The sequence below is a fragment of the Diplotaxodon limnothrissa genome, linkage group LG5 (genome assembly GCF_057381915.1).
Source record: "Diplotaxodon limnothrissa isolate DT_005_m linkage group LG5, D_limnothrissa_male_GT1.1, whole genome shotgun sequence".
In the NCBI taxonomy this organism is placed as follows: Eukaryota; Metazoa; Chordata; class Actinopteri; order Cichliformes; family Cichlidae; genus Diplotaxodon; species Diplotaxodon limnothrissa.
Window position 1 is genome coordinate 32,109,328 of NC_140600.1, and position 21,749 is coordinate 32,131,076.

The window sequence follows — 21,749 nt, forward strand, 5'->3', positions numbered from 1 at the left end:
CCTTTTTTATGGAATCAAGATCAAGCATTCTGGCCTACTCAGATAAAACCCCAGTGAAAATCATTCAAAGGGTCACACTAACTTTGAAGCCATTTTTACAGGATTTCAGATTCCAGGATTGAATGTCCTACATGACTAAATTTTGAAAGATTTTTGGTATGACTAAGACTAATACGAGAGTACTGCAGCAACACTTTTTTTTATTATCTATTTCTTTTCTTTTTTATATAAAGGTCTTGGCATATTTGTGTAGACTTATAACACTGAGCCAAGAGCCAGTGGCCATAAATGACCACAAGCGCTAACAGCCAAAAATAAGATCTCTATAATAGCATTTTGCAAGTGGTGCAGCACACACGCTAACCTTTAATAGGACTCATTCCTTTCCAGTGTCTTTTATTACCATATTTCAGAAGTCCATGTGCAAAGAAAACAACTTCAGCCTTAACAGGGCAAGATTGTACCATTGAACAGTCCTGGATATTGGCCAGAAAGGAAACGGCATGGGGCACACATTGTCTTCTATGTTCTCTCACTGCTGGAAGAAGAAGGGCCGCGCAGTTCTTTAAAAGTAAGTCCTTCTCACTCCTCACTCTCCTCTTCATCCCCCTTAGTGCCTTTACTCCAACGCTGGAAGCAATGAACAGTTGAAGCCAGGAAGAAACTGGTCATAATGGCCACCACAGACACTGAGATGCCAGAGAAAATGATGATAAGAAGGTCTGTTAGAGTCAGGGTGGCCTGGCACTCACGGAAGCTGTCCTTTGAGAGCTGGGTAAGGGATACACGTCTGCCATCCATAGGGAGGGAGCACTCCAAACCTTTGACCCCTACATAGAGAGAGTAAATGCGATTATACAAATGAACAAGACACATTGAACCTCACATTCATTCATTTCTATACAAATTCATTCTATGGCAGTACTTACATTACAGTTTACATCATATAAAAAAACTAGCACATAGTCCAGGTACTGTAGGCCTTAATACAGTTCACTATATGCACTGCACAAACACAAGAACTCTAATTTAACTCCCCACTGGTTTAAAATTAAAGGTGATGTGCATTTGATCTACTGCTCATGCAGCCCACACCTGCTCAGAACTAAAGACTATCAAAGAAAAGTGGAGAGCATAGTTTGAGCTGTCCTGTTTGTATGAAGCCCTTTAATTCTAGATAGTGGAATATCTCAGTTCAACAGGGTAACGCGGTTTCTTCCTAAGTGTGGGAGCTGATTTAATAACTGTAAGGTCGATCAGAAGTCTTCACTTATGAGTTGAAGTTGCACTGTGTATACAGTACACCCACCCACACCATGACTGTAGGTTCACTCTTGGAATACAGCTGAAATACTGTGAAGCAAAGTGATACAGTATATGCATTAGTGAGACATGGTTGATTTTATCTAGTGTGCTGTAGTGCTGTGAAAGCAGCCCATTTTCATGATCAATGCATTAGTTTCAAATGGTTTGGTGAATGAAAATAATTTTAAAAATAATTTAATTTGCTAGCTGCACAAGGTAGATCTCTTAGAATGCACACGCTGTTGAATAATGACCTCTGTTGCACTTCAAAAATCCACTGATGTACAGCATTAGCAAAGGGTACTGTCTCAGACAGGGGCACCTTGACCAAACTCATCTCAAGATGAAGCCGTGATAAATCAGTGAGTGCTGCTCTCTGTGCCTTTGTCACTTTAACGTGGTTTATTGTTCAGACATTGTTTAAATGGGAAAGGACAGTGACTGTGGCTTATTGGATTTCAAGGATACAAGCCCTTTATCAGAGTCTTCTTTTCCTCTCGTGATTACAAATGACATCAGCACTGGATCATTCGGATCAGTTTTAACACGCATGTGTTGATTACAGGCCACTGATACTATCACTAAAGACGGAAGGTGTTCATGCTGACAGAGTCAGGTATTCAAGTTATTTTAATGAGAACTTGATTAACATTTGACATTAACTTGATACAAGTTCTAATTAGGTGCTAGAAATGTTCTTTCTTTTTGTATTTCTTGACCTTCATACTGCAAATGTTATACATCAACAAATTTAATGTAACTAAATACTGGCAATGTGCACAGGTGGGAAAAGTAACGTATTACAAATATTTTGTTCTGTTCTGTGCTCTACTTAAGTTTTTATTTTTATTTTTTGACAACTTGTTACTTTTATTCCCTACATTTTAGTACAAATATCTACTCTACTTAAATTTTCATAAAAAAGGCCCAATACTTTTGGCTTAAGCCATTTGAGGGGAGTTATTGTTTCCTGTACCTCCACAAGGTAAATGGAGGGAACAATAATATATAAAATCTATCCTACTGGTGTACTCATCAGCTGTGTTTGTTGCACATAATAAGCATCAGTAAAATAGGTAAAAACATATAATTTAGACATCATTAATAGCGGTACTCAAGAATTACAGTGGGCTGGAATGATCCAGAAAAATCAGGAACGGCATTTTTGGTGCAATTATTATGATTCAGACTCCACTTAAGTCTTATGGTTGCCTCACCCACTGAATCCACTTTTCATATCCCTCTTTAGGTATGGAGGCAAAGTCACTAAGTCTACAATTTGGTAACAGCAAACAGAGACTTTTACTATCTACCTAATCTACTTAATGAAGACTGTATGTACTTTTTCCACCTCTGACAATATATTGTGTGAAGAACTAGACATATGGATGCAAGTGTTAGTTTATAGGTGGGTAGAGATAAATCTTTAGAATGTGGGTGGCTACTTTCTACTGATACTGTGCATGCAAATGCACACACTTGGCAGTACATCAATTCTGGATCTTTGCTCAACAGTCAGCACAACATGGAGCATACTGAAGATTTTCAGTACTGCCCGAGAGTGTGTTTGTTCAATTAAATACCTTAATTCTGCACCAAAATGAAATTTTTTATGTGGTGTTTAATTTATTACATTTAAATTGTGGTAAAGTATTAGAGGAATGTTAATAATACAACTAAAACATCTGTGATGATCAATTAAATAATTGTTAAATGTATACAACTTTGTTGTAAAGGAACAAATAACCTTCAAAAGTAAAGCGAGTTGGAAATATAAATGTACAAATGTAAATATAATTGGAAATATGTGCTGGTCCTTTGACTGACTCGTTAGAGTGTTAGTTACACTGTTTAAGACCTTGTTGAAACTTAGTGACACCAATCTAATAAAAACCTCCTACATGTCAGCTGACATAAATATTATGGAACATGTCATCAAGATAACAATAACCCAAAATTACAAGACACGAAAAAAGTTATGTTTCATACATATTAAATACACTATTTTGATTCAATGTTATTTTAAATAGCAACTGTCACAGTATTTGGGTTTTTCATAAGGTTCTGTCCACATCTCCATCTCCGGCAAGGGTCTTTGTCACTAAACCTTTTAACAACAAAGTACGAAATCTAAATGTCAATAATCATGCACATATTTTGATCTAGTTTCATTTCCTCTGTTTTCATCCATCTTTTTCCAAGCACCTTCTTCACTTGTGCTAGACCGCAATAGGTCAGACAAAACATTAAAAAACACATTTCTTACAGACATCATGATTAATGTATTCCAGTGTAAATGTATAAACAATTTATGAATGCATTATAGCCTGGAAAACAATGAGGTTTGGTGGTTCTGCTCTTTTTAGACTTACATAAAAATGCCACATCCAAGTCATCATGTTTGGGAGTAATTCTGACAGTACATATTAATGTATTATACCTGTTAGAACCACGACATTTATGTATTTCAATTTCATCACAAAATCCCAGCATCAAGAGGTTTCAATAAGCCAATACCATCAGTCCTTATGTAGCTCAAGAGGAGCATATTGGTTCCTGGCATCATTAAGTCCACGACATGTCGGCCATATGCTCTGGGAATCAGAGATCAAAACAAATTCATATTTCACTGCCTGTGAGAATACTGCTCATTCAAGTTGTCTGCGTGACATGCATGTGCTGAAGAGGCAAAGTTGGCCTTATAAAGGTCGCAATGTATTTAGAGATGTTTAATCTCCTTTCATGACAAGTATGAGCTGAAACGTTTTGTTGGCTTTTAATGCTTTCAAAATCCACTATTCTAAGCATTGCATTGCGTAACCAGCCACATGGCTCACACTTTGAAATTTGCAAAGTGCAGTTTAAATCAGCTGGGCTTCTTTCTTTTTCTTTTTTTTTAATTGTTATTTTTTTCCAACATTTCTATTTTCTCTGACAGTACTCAAAACTACTGCTTGGACCTACTTTATAGACATTAAGAGTGTGATTTCCTCCTTTAATATACAGGTTTATGAAATTAATTGTTTTTGTATAAAGAAGCATCTTGTTTTCTGTTTTATCTAATATGCACCATCGATGTATATTCCAAAAAATAGACATGGGTAGAATGCAAATTAATTTGCATTAACTGGTTAACAGCAGTCATGCTGAATGAAAAGTCACCTCTAGCATAATTATCACATACAAAGACTGCCTGTCTTGTCCATTTGCTCATAAAACAAACGATTTACATTCATATTCACAATGTGCTTTCTGCATTGCAAATAACCAGTCACCTTAGAGACTTCGCCTTTGCCTTTTGAGATATTTTTGTCTGGTCTTGCCTCTTTCAGATGCTTGATTAATGACATCTGAGACTAAAATTATCCTGGTGAACACATGGCCCCTGCAGGAGTAGCAGCATTATCACATTTATCAAAATGGATTTAGAAAACAGATCAGTGGTAGAAAGAGACGGCAAACTTATCTTCTTCCTGGTAGTACTACTTTTTACTATTTTACTGTGAGCTAACATTAAAAGCAAAAAACATTATCCCAGCTTGTTCTCCCATGGGATAAAATTACAGCCAAAATCTCACCAATGCTACAGCCAACTGACTGCAGTTAAATCCATTATAATCCATTATTTTGAAATTACGTGCAAACAAATCTTCTCTTATAAAACGATAACAGACTCTAGACTTGTATGTATGGAAATAGCCTCTTAGTTATGAAAAGTCAAGCCAGTGCAGAAGAACCTTAAACCTGCACTCCTTATAATGGCCACAAACTCCAATGATACACAAATGTAAAACAAATGATTCTTCACCAAAGTGAAGAGTTTATGGTTTCACTCTGAGATTTCAAATCTTATTAAACAGCGCAAAATCATGATTTTGTTAAAAATGATCCAAAGTGTCAAACATTGTAACTAAACAGGGTCAGCTTCAGGGTGTAGCCACCCAGTACTGTATGAGCATATCATCACTACAGCCTTTATGATAAAGAATTTGAATGTATTCCATCACATTCCTCCTATTCTGCAGTAATTCAGAGGCTTAGTAAATATCACTATAAATATAAGTTAGATGAGCCTGATAAAATCTATGAATATCCTTTTAGTAATTATTTGAGTTTGATAAGTTGAAATAAATGTCTAAAGTGTTAACGTATGTGTTTGTGTTAAATTAAGGTATTTATTTACATTTATCTCAGACAAAAAATTCAGTATGTGGTTCACAGCATAACTTCTTTGCATGTACTTAATATTTTTGTTTAAAATTGAATCAAAACATTTGAGAAATAGGTATCTATACTCATCAGTATCTTGTACTAAAATCATTAATTATTCAAATCAATATTATTTACAACTAAAAAGTGTAAGTAAAACACAATAACGTAGAGTAATTGAGTACCGTGAGCCTTTTTCATTGTTTTGTTCATTTTGTTTTTTAAATACTCTGAGCTTTTGTGTTTGCTCTCCGGTTCGAGCCCCGGCACCAACAGTCTCGGTCGCCTACTGCCTACTGGTGGTGGTCAGAGGGCCCGGTGGCACCAGTGTCTGCCAGCCTCGCCTCTGTCAGTGCGCCCCAGGGAAGTTGTGGCTACAATGTAGCTTGCCATCACCAATGGGTGGTTGACTGAATGCAGTGTAAAGTCCTTAGGGACTAAGTAAAGTGCTATACAAATACAGGCCATTTACCATATTTAATATGAAGTACAATTTTGATTACGTTCAGCTTACAATATAGATGGAACAAAGTTTTGGATTAACTGACCATCTATATTTCAGTTACATTGACCAAGTACGTCAATGTTATTTACTCATTTTTTTCATGTTTGTTTAACAACTACAATTATTCATTTCAACTTAATATGTTTAAGAATTAGTTATTTAATTGATCGAGTATATTGAACAGATTTGGCTGGTTTCCAATCTACTCAATATTTTTAAGTGTAAAAGTGTTGCCTCAAAAATTTTAAGTAAATGTCAGTTTTAGTTCTTAGAGTGTGGGTACAGCTCAGAGCAACACAAGTCTTGTATTTGTCTCACCTGTAATTAAAACACATTTAATGCATTTATCACATTTATTAATTGAACTGAAATAAATGAATACATTTTCATCTAATATAATACTCATTGCTTCAGTAGTTATTTCTCACAGTTATTTAGTAGTATCTATTATTTAAACAACTCTGCTTTTGTCACATAAGCATTGTTATAGCTGGAGTAATACAGGGAGCTGGGAACAAGCTTTGTGACAGCAGTTATCCAGGACATCCAATGTTAGGCTCAGTGAAGCCAGGAAACCCCAAGAGAGCCAGACTAACTTAAACTCACTTCTGGGAAGAGGCTCAAAGGATGAGGCTCTCTTTTGACTTTTCTATTTATACAACTAGTTTAAAGTAAAAAAAAAAAAAAAAAAAAAAAAGTAAGCGCAATGCAAATACAGTTAACAGATACCAACTGCATAAGTGAGCGAGAGAGACAGAGAGAAAAAGCTTTGTTTCCTTTGCTTATACCTGTAATTGAATTTGGTACCTGTCTTGTCCAGTGTAAATATGTTTAACAATGAGGTATCTGGAAATACAGACTGCAGTCCCTGTGTTTTGTTGCCCGGGGATAACACAAAGATGCACATTATCAACCTAGATTGAGCATATGCTCTTAAATGTTTAAAGCCCAATTCTTTGTGAATCCAGCAAAACATTTAATAAAGATATGATTTCTAGTAACTGTAACTTCACACTTACTCTGGCAGAAAAATAAGATGGTGTTTTAAAGTACACAGAGTATCTAGGTCCATGCAGTGAGTCAATGACAGCTTGTTAAGTGAGTAAGCTGACGGGGTACAATTTTCAGAGTTCAAAAACACGTGTAAGGAGCAGGCTACTGTGCACTGACACAAATCAGATCCTTACACTATCAGGTATGTCGGCCCACACAGCTATGTTACATTCCTGGCACGGACAGTTGATGGATTATGTTTAGGATTATAGCCAGTCAACAGGACGGGCTATCTGCTGTCTCAGTCGTGATTGATCTACCTAGCTGTGGCAGAATGATATCAGAGGCTTGTTTCTCTTCCCTCCCTCAACACCACAGTCTTTGTCCAGATTGATCTCTGCACCAAAGGCTAAAAGCAAAATTACCCCATCAGTACATCTGCACACGTATAGTAGTTAGCTTTCATTTGGCCATAGCATACTGGTGTCGAGGTACTCTCTATGAATACTCCAGCTGCGACAACGATTAACAAAACTGTCCCCTCCCTGCTGTATTAAACGGGATGAATGTGCCATTCAAGTCCAATATTCAGCGGATGTAAATAGAACAAGGCAGGCATAATTGCAGAGCGACTGAAAAATGATTCAGTTCTAATCCTCCAAAGAATTTGAAGGAAATCTGGGAGAAAATGGTGAGATGTATGCAAGAAAAGGGCAGCAGCAGGGACTGGAGTGTGGAATGTGTGAAGTGAATGCACAGCTGCACAAAATGACGAGCACGTATGTGACAGTGGGGTGAGGGTGACTCGTTCAGAAGGGGATTCCTTCTGCATGTAGACTCAGAGACATCGTTGCACTATGGGAATGTTTAAAACATCTCATCTCAAAAACAATTGAAATTGCTTATTCCCAAACACCAAAGGTGACTGTTTAAAAGCAAATGCTAGCAGATATATTTCCACTATGTCATTGGACTGACAATGCAATGTGTCTATTGTCATAATTCATCCCGATAAAACAGTTAAATATGCAAGTCATGTATGTCATTTATGCCTCGCAGTTGGCCACATAGATGAACAAAAAAAAAATCTATCATGCACGATGTTACACACTCGCAGCGAGATAATGCTTTTGGCTTTTCACCTTTTATTTCTGACACTGGCAGATTATCCCTTTCTGCTTCTGTATGAGCTCTGTCTGATGCTATCCCACTTTGTAATCCTGTCCACCTTTCACACTCAGCTTTCCCTTCCCAGTACTCTCTCCTTCACATCCCAACTTTAAATAAACATTAAATTAGGCCAAGATAAATCAAGCTGTCCGTCTGTGTTAATGGAAGATATTTTCTCTTCACGGTAAAGATAGCAAACGATCATGCTGGGTAGTATGGCAACATGCGAGTGTGAGCCAGTGGCATCATATTTTCAGACTGTGCTTTGGAGTGCGGAAACAGGTCTCAAAGGAGATACTTGATACGCTGTCAAGGAATATTTTGATTTTGACCCTGTCACATGAACTGCTAGTTTGTCGTGAAAGTGTTTAGGTCACGACTAGTGTTGATAGCAACTGCATGACGAGGCTCAGATCCAGTCTACCGTCGCCCATGAGAGTTGGCCTGTCTTGCCCTGTAGGCAGCTCTAGCTCCAATTACCCTGGCCAATGTGCTGTAGAACTGTGTCACTGTGAATTATACATGGCCTTTGTTCATCCTTAACCCAAGAGCACTGGAGACAGCAGTGGATCATGTTTACACTCATCCTTCCACTGAAACATTCATGAACTTCACTGTTGGCTAAAAACTAGACATTTAAATGGTGCTAATTCTTTTTTTTTTAAATGGAAAAGTTGATATATATGACTAATCAGCTGGCTGCTCAACAGGACAGTTGATGGTTTTTGTATAAAGAAATGGTAAGTCTGGTTTAACTAATTTAAAAAAAAAAAATCAATAATAATTTTTATCAATGTTGCACATCAACTTTTTTTTCTATCCAAAAAGTCCTGAATTGATGCACCTTCCAAGCACTCATCATGCTGGCCTGCAGTAATCACTGTTATGCAAACACGAAATTGCGCTGTACTGTGAACTCGAAATCACAGGGGAAATCAAGAGGTGAAAAATGAAATGGGAATCCAGTTTACAGCATGGGCTCTTCAGCTGCTACATTATGCAGGTCTTAACCAAAGAAGTCATCGATACCTAGGGAAAACATAAAATAGCACTACAATTTTTCTTTATTTACAAGTTTGAAATTAGTTTGAGCTAGCGCGACAGACAGAAAGAGAGATACTTTATTAGTGCTCTATATTAATTCCGGAGAAGGATTTCTGATTTAAAATTTAGTGAAAGGCTTTTTCCTGCAGCAGTCTAGCTTCTGTGGTCTTTGTTGAATTGCTAAGAAAACAAAAACACATTCTTCAGTGTTTCTAGGTCCTCTGTTTATTGGAACAAAACCAAGGGAGCTACACTGATTTTCAGCTGGACTTTCTTTTTCACCTTCGTGTTTCATGCCTTGTTTCCCCTGCTCTCTCAACATCATTTTGTGGCTTATCATCTGCGTAGCTGGAGCAGACTATGACTTGGTACTCGGATGGTACTTTCATCACGGCTCCCGTTATCACATGGTACTAGTACACTTCCAGTAGCAGCTGCGTTTTTTTATGTCGTCATGCAAATGATGTTATCACAAGCTATTTGCATAGAGTTGCACATAATTGTTTGCTTGTTTTTCTATTCTACCCTTTTTGCAGTAACACCACTCAGTTTCAGTCTGAAGCCACATGACAGTGAATATTAAAATGAGTATGTAGTGTTTAATTGGGATACCACTGGAGTAGCCTTAGCCCTTCTGTTTTTAATATTATTGAGCTCTTGCTGATAAGAGAGACAACATTCTCAAATTTAAAAACTATTTTTTGTAGCTACTTACCTGATTTGCTGCTTGATTAAAAAAAAGACATGAGGATGCAACACCCACAAGTGTGAAAAGAGCGCACTAATGGAGAATTTAAATTCTACTTTCTGTCTCTCTAACTGATTTTCTCTGAGATGAGTGAGACATTAAGTGGAAACGCCAACACTGATGATGGTTGTTAGAGTTGATACATATTGAAACGCTTACCAAGTCAAGCTCATTCACTAATGAGTGTCCATCTGTTTATTGTGTAACCACTTCCAATACAGCATTTCAGAGACTAGGTCATTGCATTTTTCCATGATCGAGGGCTCAGCCATTACGTTAATTAGGTCTGGCAGTTTGATTCCTGCATGTGTGAACCGTGTTTGTAAGTCCAATTCACTATAACCACAAATTCTCCTGCAATATGTTCTTAACTTCTTTATATTTGTATGAGAAAACTTAGTTATGTAAAATAAACTTCTGCTCACTTCAAAAAACACATTCAAGGTGTTAGTGACATACATGAACATAACAACACATATAATCCACAGACAGTATTTTGGTAGCTGTGTAGTTCTATCATGCGATACACAAAGCCGCTTCTATATACTAAACACAGAATAAGACAGCAACTTGTTTGGAAAGATATTTTCAGTTCAGTTACTTGTCCTGTGTGACTGGTACTAATTTGCATTGTTTTCCAATAGACTATAATAAAGTATAATTAGTATCCCTTTCACCAAGATATTATTTATCTTGGTCTTATTAACACTAGAAAGTAAATTCCAGACATGATAAAATATTACAAAAGACTGAGCATAGACTAGTTTAAAGTCTTTACTATTAGGTTTGACTGTGCGTTTTGTCCAAGCTGCTGGGGCCAGAAAACAAACACTTTCTGATGGGAATGTAAAAGCTGCTGATGAGGTGAGATAAGCATTACGAACTGAATTTGAGAGTGTGTTTTGGGGCCAGTTGGCAGTCATGACAGCAGCTTGGCCAGGCCTTTGGCTTTTTCTTTGTTGTTGATGTCTGTCTGGCCAGCTTTTGCCTTGGTCCAGACCTCTGAATCAGTCCAATCGACTGTGTTGACTGATTCATCTGGCATCGTGACATACAAACAAACAATGTTTTTTATTGAAAAAGCAAAGAGTGCCATGGGATCTCTAACGATTAACCATTAGCCCCTTAAAAAAGCATTAGATTCAGGTGGAGACATTGGTCTCTAGTGATTGATAAGGGAAATTCAAATCACCTTGTCCCACAGAAATTGGTTAGAATGGAGGTAATGTCGACTGGCGATGGAAATAAAGTGTGATGTGTGATATTAGGTAAGGCCAGCGCTGCTAATGCAATTCATTATCCCCGGGAGTTGACAACACATAGAGCCTGTGATTAATGCATTTGCAAACTCCTGCTTGGGGGAATTGGGTAATCTTGCCAGTTTATCAACTTTGCTTCCTCACAGGCCTAAACTTGCAAATTTGGGGCAAATGAAAAAAGAACACAGAAGCAGAATCAATAGCTTGGTACACCATGGCCTAAATGTATATTAGAAGTTTGCTTTTGTGAGGTGTCAGCAGTTTGTAACAGCCAGCCACTTTGGGAGGGAGCTGAATTAGAGTGTTACCCAGTCAGTTCACAATTTTAGAGAGGGTTATTTCACACATAAGGCATAAGGGCAGGCTGGCACTGATTTGGACTACATCTTTTAATAATTAACCATGGATTTCATTACAGAATAGGAATTCTGGAAAGGATATCCACTATCTGAATATCCTGTCTGCACAAGAGGGCAAGGTAGAACATCAGCTGGCAGGGTGAGGGGGGTTGGGTGTTACCCGACTGTCTGACAAAATATTAATGTCAAACCCAAATCATTATCTTTTCTTAAACCATATGAGTATTTTGGGGCTTTAACCAGAACAAACAGCAATTGAAAAATAATCTAGTTGTCAAAAATATAATGAAATGAAATAAACTGAACAATAACTAAGCTACATCTAAAAACAAGGTATACACGCAGGAAACACAATTGAGTTTCTTTTAAAACAAACTATCTAAGGTCATACTTCCTTAAAAAAGGTTCCAGCTTTGGAAATTTGAAAACACTCATGTGGATGTGCGCATGTTTTTTTCTGCAAACACTCATATCTTCTTTCTCTCGGTTAACCTATTCAAGAGACGAGAGCAAGTTTACAACCCCCATCTTGAACCACACTGTTATTCAGGCTTTTGATAAAACATGTTTCTTTGTTTATGCAGGGCAACATTTTACACCCTAACAGTAACTGTACACCTTCATTTTTAAACCCAATAAACTGTTCATGAACATTTTGTGGCGTATTCACAGGTTTGGTTGCTGTTTTGTTTTTAAATACACCCACTGTGAGCCACATTCAAACAAAGTTCTCAGAAGATGTACAGCACAGTTTAAAGTTCATGTACTGTCAGATTTGTTTATTTTAGCTTTTTGATCGAGTGCAGTAGTCTTCTCTTTTGAGAAACCTTCTGTCTCTTATGTGAGAATGTTGATTGCGATTAAGATATTTTATATAGCCTGATAAACAGAATGCCAAACAATGGTAATGTGTTCTGTTTTATCTGGGACATACCATGCAACTCCCTTTAGAATACATTAGCTCTGCTTTCATGATGTAAGAAAATCTTACCCTGCGTATAATACTTCTGAAAGGACATGGTGACCCCCTTTGTCTTGTTTTATTCCTCAGATAAGCATGCACACATGGAGATTGCCTTGTAAAGCCTCCAAAACTTCAGTCCTGTTATCTAACTCAACGCTGCAGGCTAAATCACAGTGGCAGACAGCGTGTGTATATTATGAGCCTTAAAATTCACATGGATAGAGCAATCAGCACAGGAACAGGAGGAAGAGTCTGATTGTCAGTGGCATAGAAAAAGGTTACATGGCTGAAATATTGTCAACTAAATAGCAAATATTATGCGAGAATTATATATATTTTCTTAAATATTATATAGCCAATATAAATATAAGCCACAAATGAATGCTGATGATTACATGGGATATAGGTCAGGCTTATCTACATATTCAAATGTGAAACCATTAGAAAAGCAAGTTAGATTCTTAATGTGAGTTGTTTAATTTCTCTTTACAAATCAGACAATATTGCATTTCAAGTTGCTTTCTATAACAATTGATTAACTTTATACACACACTATCCTCGCAGTTTTCACTTTCAAATGAGTGCTATTGTTTCGTATTACACACTTGGTCTCACACATTATAGGCTGTGGGGGTGGAGGGAAAAAAAGACACAAAATTAGAACAAGGGAGAGGGAGGGGGGTTTCCTCTCCTACAGGGAAAACATAAATAGACCAGAGAAGTGTTGTGGTAATGGATTTTCCATAATACTGTTGAATGTTGTAAAGAGATATGGTTTATTTGGGTCAAACACATGAAGAGAAAATGGCTCTTTTTGTTACTTACCATTTGGAAGCTTATTACTGTTCTCCGTTAGCCATGCAAACAGGTTGGCAAAGTTGCAATTGCACACCCAGGGGTTGCCCTCAAGCCTCACTACCCGCAGGGAGGGCAACTGACTCAATGCCCCCACCTTTAGGGTAGACAGCGCATTACGCTCCAGTTCAAGTTCTCTCAGAGAGGTGAGGCCCAGGAAAGCATCCTCACTCACCTTGCTCAGATATGGGTTGTTTCCCAGTCGTAGTTTGATCAAACTCCGAGACTCCCCAAATGTCCCCTTAGGGATTTCAGTCAAATTGTTGCTGCCAAGGTCCAGGAAGACCAGCCTGGAAGAGGTGCTGAGAGTCCCTTGTTCTATGTGGGAAAGGGAGTTGTTCCGGAGGTCCAGATAGACCAAGTCACTGTATAGAACCAGAAAGTCAGAGGGGATACGGTTTATCCAGTTGTCGGCCAGCAAAAGCCTCCGCACATCCAAGGGGATCTCATCGGGTAAACTGGTTAGCCCACGGCCACTGCAGTCCACAGTGTGAGGATCTGGGCACAAGCAGGTTGCTGGGCAGTTCTCCCCCCGGGTCCATAAGACAGAGGACAGCAAGATGAGGATAAGCTGAAGCCAGCAGACACATGGCAACATGGTCAAGGGGGGGAAATGAGTTAGGGGAGAAAGAGGCTTGGGGTTAGGACAAATAGGAGAGGGTGGTTTGGGGTTAGGAACAAGAGGATGAGGGTCAGAGGGCAGGAGATCAGGACAAGGGAGGGAAAGGGGTGACTGAAGGGGGTGAAGGGGATCAATCCTCCTGGAGAAACATCCTTTTGTTATGGAGATGAATTTCTGGAAGGGCTCAGGAATTGGGAGATGGCAGAGCAGCGTTGAAAGCTGCTTTCCAAGGGATCATGTAGCGAGCTGCCTGGATAAAATAATAGCCTGCCTGCTTTGAATGAGGAAAGACAGGAGGATAGTAAGCAGTAGGTAGCTTGAAAGCAAGAACGACTGCTTCTAACACCGAGGGGAGGGTAGAATGAGAGTGGTAAATAGACACGAGCGAGCAGGGAATGAAGAGACGTCGGGGGCACAGACAAGGGAGAGGGGGGTTGAGGAGGAGGCTCTGTCCGCCACACTACCCCACAGTTGATCTGGCGGCAGTGACAGACAAAGACAATAAGGTCTCTGACACAAAAGGATATAATACAAAGCTCTGATTCAAGCATGACAAGCAAAGAGTAACATCGTTACATCCCTCCATTGGACCCAGGTCTCTGTATAGGAAAGCCCGTTGGTCTGATGAGAGAAAGAGAGAAGCTCACGGAACATTGCTCAAGTGTTCGTAAGGTTGTCTCCCCTTATTATTCCTTCTCTATCTCCCAGTGCCCTGCAACATGCTGTGTTACGCTGTCAAGCCCTGCATCAAAGCTGTGTGAGAGAGAATCCAAATATCCAGGCAGAAGCCTCGTGAATGTAGATTGCAGTGCTGAGCTGCACACAGCCATGCCAATCCAACGTCTGCCTCTGAATCTACCACAGTTTATCACATGCCCTCTCCCCTCTCATTATTTGCAGGGGGCGTGCCTGAACCACGCTGTCAACACGTGATGTCACTTCCTATAGTGTTAAAAATGATGATTGGTTGTATCTTAAAGTATAAAATTTGAAAAATGTGATGCTGTTTATTTTAATTGGCATTTATGTGCCCTTAAAGACATATCCAGGAAAAAATATCTATCATGTTATATACTTTTAGAAATCTGTTAATTTTTTTACATTTAGCAATGAACATGTAGATATATCGATAGACAGACAGATGTATAAATATATAGAAGTGTAAACACATTGGTCTTTATTTATGTATATTTATGTTCCTGTAGTATTTTGTTTCTACAATGAACATGAGCACAGTTTTGGTGTAGTGTTAAAATGCCCTTGCAGATCACCTGTCCTCTTGAAAGGAAAGTTTATTAATTATTTAGCTTTTCAATTTATACATATTTATAACATCAGTATCTGAGGTGCATTCAAGTCTCAACCCATAACGTAAAGAAGAGGATTAATTCTGAGCGTGTATTGAATTCAACAAATGGGATTTTCTCTAACAGGTAAATGTAATTAGACCACGGTTGTTGCAGGGTCATGGCAAATTAGACCTGTGGAGAATGAGGGTCGTGTGAAATGTCTAAGAAAGTGGCTTTGTCATGCATGAAATGTCAGTGTCTATTTCCAAGATGATAACAGATTCACACACTGGTTCACAAGTTTAACAAAAATTGGCCATGCACACACCTGCCCATAATAACAGGAAGATGACAGTAACATCTAACTCATTTCATCACAGAAGATCTAATAATAACTCTTTGCTCAAACTTTGCATTCACTGAAATGTCTGCAGCGACATCGTGTTGACAGGGGTGAAAGGCTCTCTCATCAAAAAGGGATATTTTTTGCACAGTTAGCATATAAGAGCTGTAAAACTCTAAAAGCTGAGGCAGCGTAAATTGTCTTCTGTAAACACATTTCAGCTTTACATCTCACTGAGAGAATTTAATGGCACTGCTGTTTTTCACAGTATGATGAAATATTTTCTGTCTCACGGACAGTTTGATGCTTTTCTAAGAAACAGTTTCCTACACTGGAACATACTGATACAGTTGACTGCTCCATGTCAATTTTACTGCTGTTGTATTCAAATAAATATAGTGATATAAGTGATAAGGAAAAACTGTAAATCCCATATTTGGATCTGTAGATCATTCCTGACCTAAAGAAGTCTGTTATAAATAAATTAGCTGTTTCCACAATGTAGAAGTTTATAAATATCCAACCACCCATTTTCTCCAAATTATCCAGTTCCAGACATGTCAGTTTAAACAAAGAAACCCAAACCTCACTCCCCTGGCCACCTTCTCCAGCTCATCCAGGGGGACACCAAGGCATTCCCCAGCCAGCATTTTCCAGTATGTCCTGAGTCTGCCCTGTTGCTCGTCAAAGCTACAAAACACATGTAGACTGGTTGGGCAAACTTCAGCAGACCTTTAAATATCCTGGAGAGGATTAAGAGCTGGTCAAGTGTTCTGTAACCTGGTTGAAAACTGCGATCCCCCTTCGTGCAGACCATTCCAGGGAGGCTGAGGAATGTGATTTTACTATGTAACCATAGATCAATTTCTTTCTTTTTTATGATGGTTTACAAAGATCTGGATTTATATGGAAGCAGTGATTAAGTTATGTAATGTTTGTTGTCATTCCACACCTGCCCACCAGCTGTCACTAGAGAGTTTCACATCTTACCTCAGTAGTTTCATGTACCTGAGATACTTTCCATATGCATTAAAGTTCAAAATAAGGCTGTTGAAAGACAAACATAGCCTTCTGCTCTTAAAAGTGAAGCCAGTAAGAAATGCCTTAAACCTGCATTCATTCAGAAAAGAAGAGTCCTCTGGCTGCAACTAAGAGAAAATAACCCCACTCTTCACTTGAATTATAACTTCAGTAAACATTTTCATAATTAATTGCTAGCTGCTCCAGCCCAGCACAATGTCCATTTTTCCCCCATTATGTTTCCACTTAGAGTAAAACAGGGAATACTTTATGGTGTGCTCACCTCTGCACTATCCTTTCAATCTGCCTTCAGATTCTGCCTTTGCATAAAACACTTCTCAGTTAAAAAAAAAAACACTAGTATTTTGTTTTTACTTGCTTACATTTTGGTTTCTATACGTTTTATCCTCAAATGTTTATTTATTGGTGCTGTCTTTTCACCTATGTTCGTTTTAGACTTATCATCCATGTGTGATGTGATTTCCAGTGTTTGAGTAGTTAAATGTGTTAAGGTTTAGCTGGCAACAGGCCACCATGACCAAGACCGAATGCAGGCCCCTGTTCCTGCTCGTGGTATCTGATCCAGTGATACAGGTTATTTATCACAGCAAAAACATTTTAATTCATGCGACAGTGTTGATAATTGTTCATTCACTCCTGAATGAAATACAAGTGATGGGCATGCATTTTGTATTGGGCTGACATTCTTCTGTTCATGCCCTTTTGTTAGTTAAATGACTAATGCTTGAACTGATATTAGTCATTCAGTTGTAGTGGTGTTTTTTTCCTTATTGTTATATTTTTGTCTCACAGCTGCAAGAGCGTAACTGCCTGCTGATTTATTGCCAAGCAGTTCAGAAGAAATGGGCTTTTAGACATTTAGAATGGAGATGGTTCACATTGAAATTCAGCTAGAGCAATGCCACCAGTGAGTTTAATGGCCACTCTGTTGCTGAAGGCAGTCATGCAGATGCCCAATCCTCAAACGTGATCCCCAGAGTCTCTTGACAGCCATTTGACAGTGTAAAAAGCCCTGAAATGTTTGTATGGGTGTAGTAGACGTTTTAGTCTGTCATGCATTCATAAAAAAGCTACATTTAAGATAAGCCTATCTCTTCTCTAATATCAGTGATGATTAATGGCAAAAATATAAATAACATTGTAACATTGTGAAATAAAGGTTGGGTTTTTTTGTGGTGGTGGGGGTGGGGAGGTGGGGGGTACTGCATATTGTTAACCATGATCTTTTACCCTTCTTTTCATTGAAAAGGGTACAAAAAAGATTGAATGACTGAGAAAAGCTCTGTCATATTCTTCTGTATCTATCAGTATTGACCACAGATACGTCAGTGGATTGATCTTATAGTGAACCAGCAGTGTATAAGGCTCCAAGGCAAAGAAAAACTGCTTTGACACTAATGTTGTCTAACTGAATTTTTGTGCATCTATTCATGTTTTAGAAATATTATGTTGCTCTTAAGCCTCTGGGAATACTGAAAATTCCTTGTTTCCCTTCACTTTGTTCTCTTTTAACCTTGAAAACCTGAGAAAAACAATTTAATATTGAGTGTCCACAAGAGGAATGGATAGAGCAAAGCTTTCTCAACAGATGCTTGCACAAATTGATTTTCTAGTCTCGCACCAATGACACGTAACTTAAGTGTTAAAAGTATTGTACATGTATCAGGGAGGGAAGAACAAGCCTGTGGTTGACATTTTAGTGACCTTGTCACTGGTGACGCAGCATTAATCCAGGTTTACACAGCTGATGTGCCCACTGGATTTCATGTGTACTGCATAAAAGTACAATTATCCTGAGCAATTGCTTACTTACGCATTAAAAACACCAATTTTTAATCTTCTGAAAGACCATACAGAAATACATACAGAACACACATCAAGAGTTCAAGGAGCAGATGTGCTGATGTTCAATATTCAAGTTGACATTAGCCGGTGCTTTGGGGTTAGTTTGTGTCAGAGCAACCTTGCTTATGGGGGTTTGGTAGCAAAAGGGACAGGCAATCACATTTCTCAAGGGGCCACATGTGAAACTAGGGCTGCACCAATAAGCTAAACTCAATTCTGCTCAGTATTAATTTTAATTCTTTAAAGCTTATTTGGTTCAGTTTCTCGTGTCATGTCACTATCAGCTCTGTTGAACACTGAGCAGTTGTCAAGGAGCAGTTATGATTTAGGGTCTTGTTTAAGGATAGTAATGAAACAGGGGAAAGCAATATAACACATTACAGTCCTGACTGTTTAAACTGTTTTGTGCCCATGTAATCTTGTAGCCTTTTTTAGTTGGCTAAACTTACACCAAAGAATTTAAAGCCATTTTTCATACAGTATTTTTTGTGCACGATGCCATTACCAAGATGGGAACTTGTTTACTTCCTCATATTTATATGGATCAGTGTAGATTGTACTGCTAGTATACAGATGATACAGTACAGCACGTGGATATGCCATGTAATTTACACCATGACGTGTATCACTGCAAAAGCAAAATAACATTGTCACACTCAGTTTGTATAAGGAATGATGTTCATCACAGTTTAATCTCTGCCTTGTTGTTGCTAAAATTAACCAACTGACCAAATGCAGCTGCTTATGAAGACAAATTAATCCCATGCCAGATGCAGATTAGATAAAAAGGGGGGTGGGGGTGGGGGCGTAGTCCTATGTCAGGGGTTGTAAATGAAAGAAAGACAGCCATGGTTGCAGGATAATACACATGTGAGGATTAGTGTAGGTTAAGGCAGGCTTCAGAAAATTAATCTTTGCAGGGCTTCTGGCTTCTGAAAATTACATAACAGCTAACATACACACCTGAATATACAAAGGTTATCTTAATAAATATAGTAGTTCTTGTGGCATTGGACAGACCTGAGATTTCTCTCACAATTACATGTGTACATGACAAACTTTGTAAGCATATGTATTCAGGTTAAGAGGCCTTGAGGCTTACTTTGAGCCCTCTTCTTACTCTAGCTCCATTAGGTGGTTGATTTTCTGCCCCTATACCCTAGTGATGGGATTTCCGGCTCTTTTTAGAGATCCGGCTCTTTCGGTTCGGCTCACTAAAAAGAGCCGGCTCTTTTGGCTCCGAACCGGCTCTTCAGGTTGTTTTGTTGCTTTAATTAATTTATTATTAACAATAATATAAAATTATGCACAAAAGGAATTACTAACGTAAAAAAAAGTGGTTTTATTTGTATATGTTTATATATAAATATATGCGGTGGCCCCTAGAGACAAAACACGTACAAACTCCAAAACACATTTCTAGCATGAACTGAACTTCCAAAGCAGAGCTACTAGATCACTTAAATTACACAATTGAAAGCATGTGTGTATTGTTTGTGTATTTATACACAGGCACTCATATATATTCAAATAATTTAAAAAAAAAGTTCATTTACCTGTTACTACCACACACCAAATCCGGTCGTTGGTACTTGCTGGCTTGTGTAGCCACTAGGTAACAAAAGCTCCACACTGCGCCCAGCATCCTGGAGCACTTCTGTTGTCTTTTGTACGTGTTTTGAGTTTTTATGTGCTTCTGAGTTTTTTGTACGTGTTTTGGAGTTTTTACGTGTTTTGGAGTTTGTACGTGTTTTTGAGTTTGTACGTGCTTCAGAGTTCGTACGTGATTTGAAGTTTGTATGTGCTTTGTCTGTAGGGGCCACTGTAAATATACTTTTATTTTTTCACTCCACATAAAATGTAATAAATAAATCATATAATACAAAAATCAACTATTCACATTTCAACTTTTAACTATTTAAATTTTCAGCTTTTTCCTTTTACAAATTTAAAGTGAAAACAACACAAAACACTGCAAACCACAACACAATTAAATATAAATTATAATATGAAAACAAAAAGAAGATGCATATTCTCTGTCATATGGGCCTGCATGAATAAACTTTCTGAATCCTTTATCATCTGCAACCGAAAATAGTTGTGGATGATTACTATACCTTTCTAATGTGACGTTGTTGTCCCTGGCTCTCTTTCTCTCTCTCTCCCTCTGGCTCTGTTCCTGTGCTACTGAGTGTAAATACCGCCCCTCCCCCCTCTGCCCAGTAAAGCACAAGGCTCAGGTGCGAAGTGAAGCGGAAAAAAGTGCGAGAGAGAGGCTGAGAGAAAGAAAAAAAAAAAAACCACGTGACGGCTCGCGATAAGGAGCCGGCTCGCGATAAGGAGCCGGCTCGCGTCGTTCACGTCAAAGAGCCGGCTCTAAGAGCCATTTCGTTCGCGAACGACCCATCACTACTATACCCACCTCTGAGCAAGAATGAAAGAAGTGTAAACAGAGAGTGAAATGCTAACAAAACGAAAAAAGAAGGGGGGGGGAAAGCAACCCTGCAGGTTATTTTTTTGTGTGTGTCACAACCATTATAAGTCAACAGTGGTGCTCCCAGCACGCTGAGTAAATGTGGGCCCTCAGTAGGAGGGCCTTCCCCATGGATCAGCCAGTGTGAGAGCAGAGAAGCTAAGCACTCTCCTGCTGCAATTAAAGAGCAGCCCATCAATAAATGATGAATGTCAAACACAGCATGATGTTTGACCTGGTAAGGAGACTGGTATCCTATGTAGATCCATGGTCACAGTAGGGCAGGAAACACGGGGTGGCATGATGGAAGCCGAGAGAGGAGACAAGAGGATGTTAAGAGCACCCTGCTGCAAATGTCACTTTGTCCCATTCACCAACTTCTCAGAATACCACAGTGGACATTCAAGATGCAGACGCAGCTGTCATTTCTTAAGCCATCCACTGACATTTGGGATTCTGGGCAGCATGCCCTGTGCCGGCACAGGAAGCTGGATAGAGGACGAGGGGGTTCTCTATCAGCCAAGGGCATAGTGGAAGAGATGCTCAGGACAATCATCGGTCATTACATTAGCACCAGAGAATATTTTTGTCACTGGACACACATTTTCCATTTGGGGGAGAACGCTCTGAACTTCTCGCGCAATATCCTCTTAAAAGACAAGGTAGTAATGCAGTAATATCTGATTTCTTCCATGATACAGGGATCCCCTAGTCATAAACATAAG

General features: G+C 38.7%; 1 protein-coding gene across 1 annotated transcript; it reads right to left on the minus strand.

The window, feature by feature from the left end:
* Window positions 1-311: 311 nt before the first annotated feature.
* Window positions 312-14,868, minus strand: lrrc38b (leucine rich repeat containing 38b). Its single transcript, XM_085354560.1, has 2 exons — window positions 13,382-14,868; window positions 312-830 (listed from the first exon to the last, which is right to left on the minus strand). Exons 1-2 carry the CDS (start codon window positions 14,007-14,009, stop codon window positions 583-585), a joined length of 876 nt encoding a protein of 291 aa, XP_085210686.1. The 5' UTR covers window positions 14,010-14,868; the 3' UTR covers window positions 312-582.
* Window positions 14,869-21,749: the final 6,881 nt, after the last annotated feature.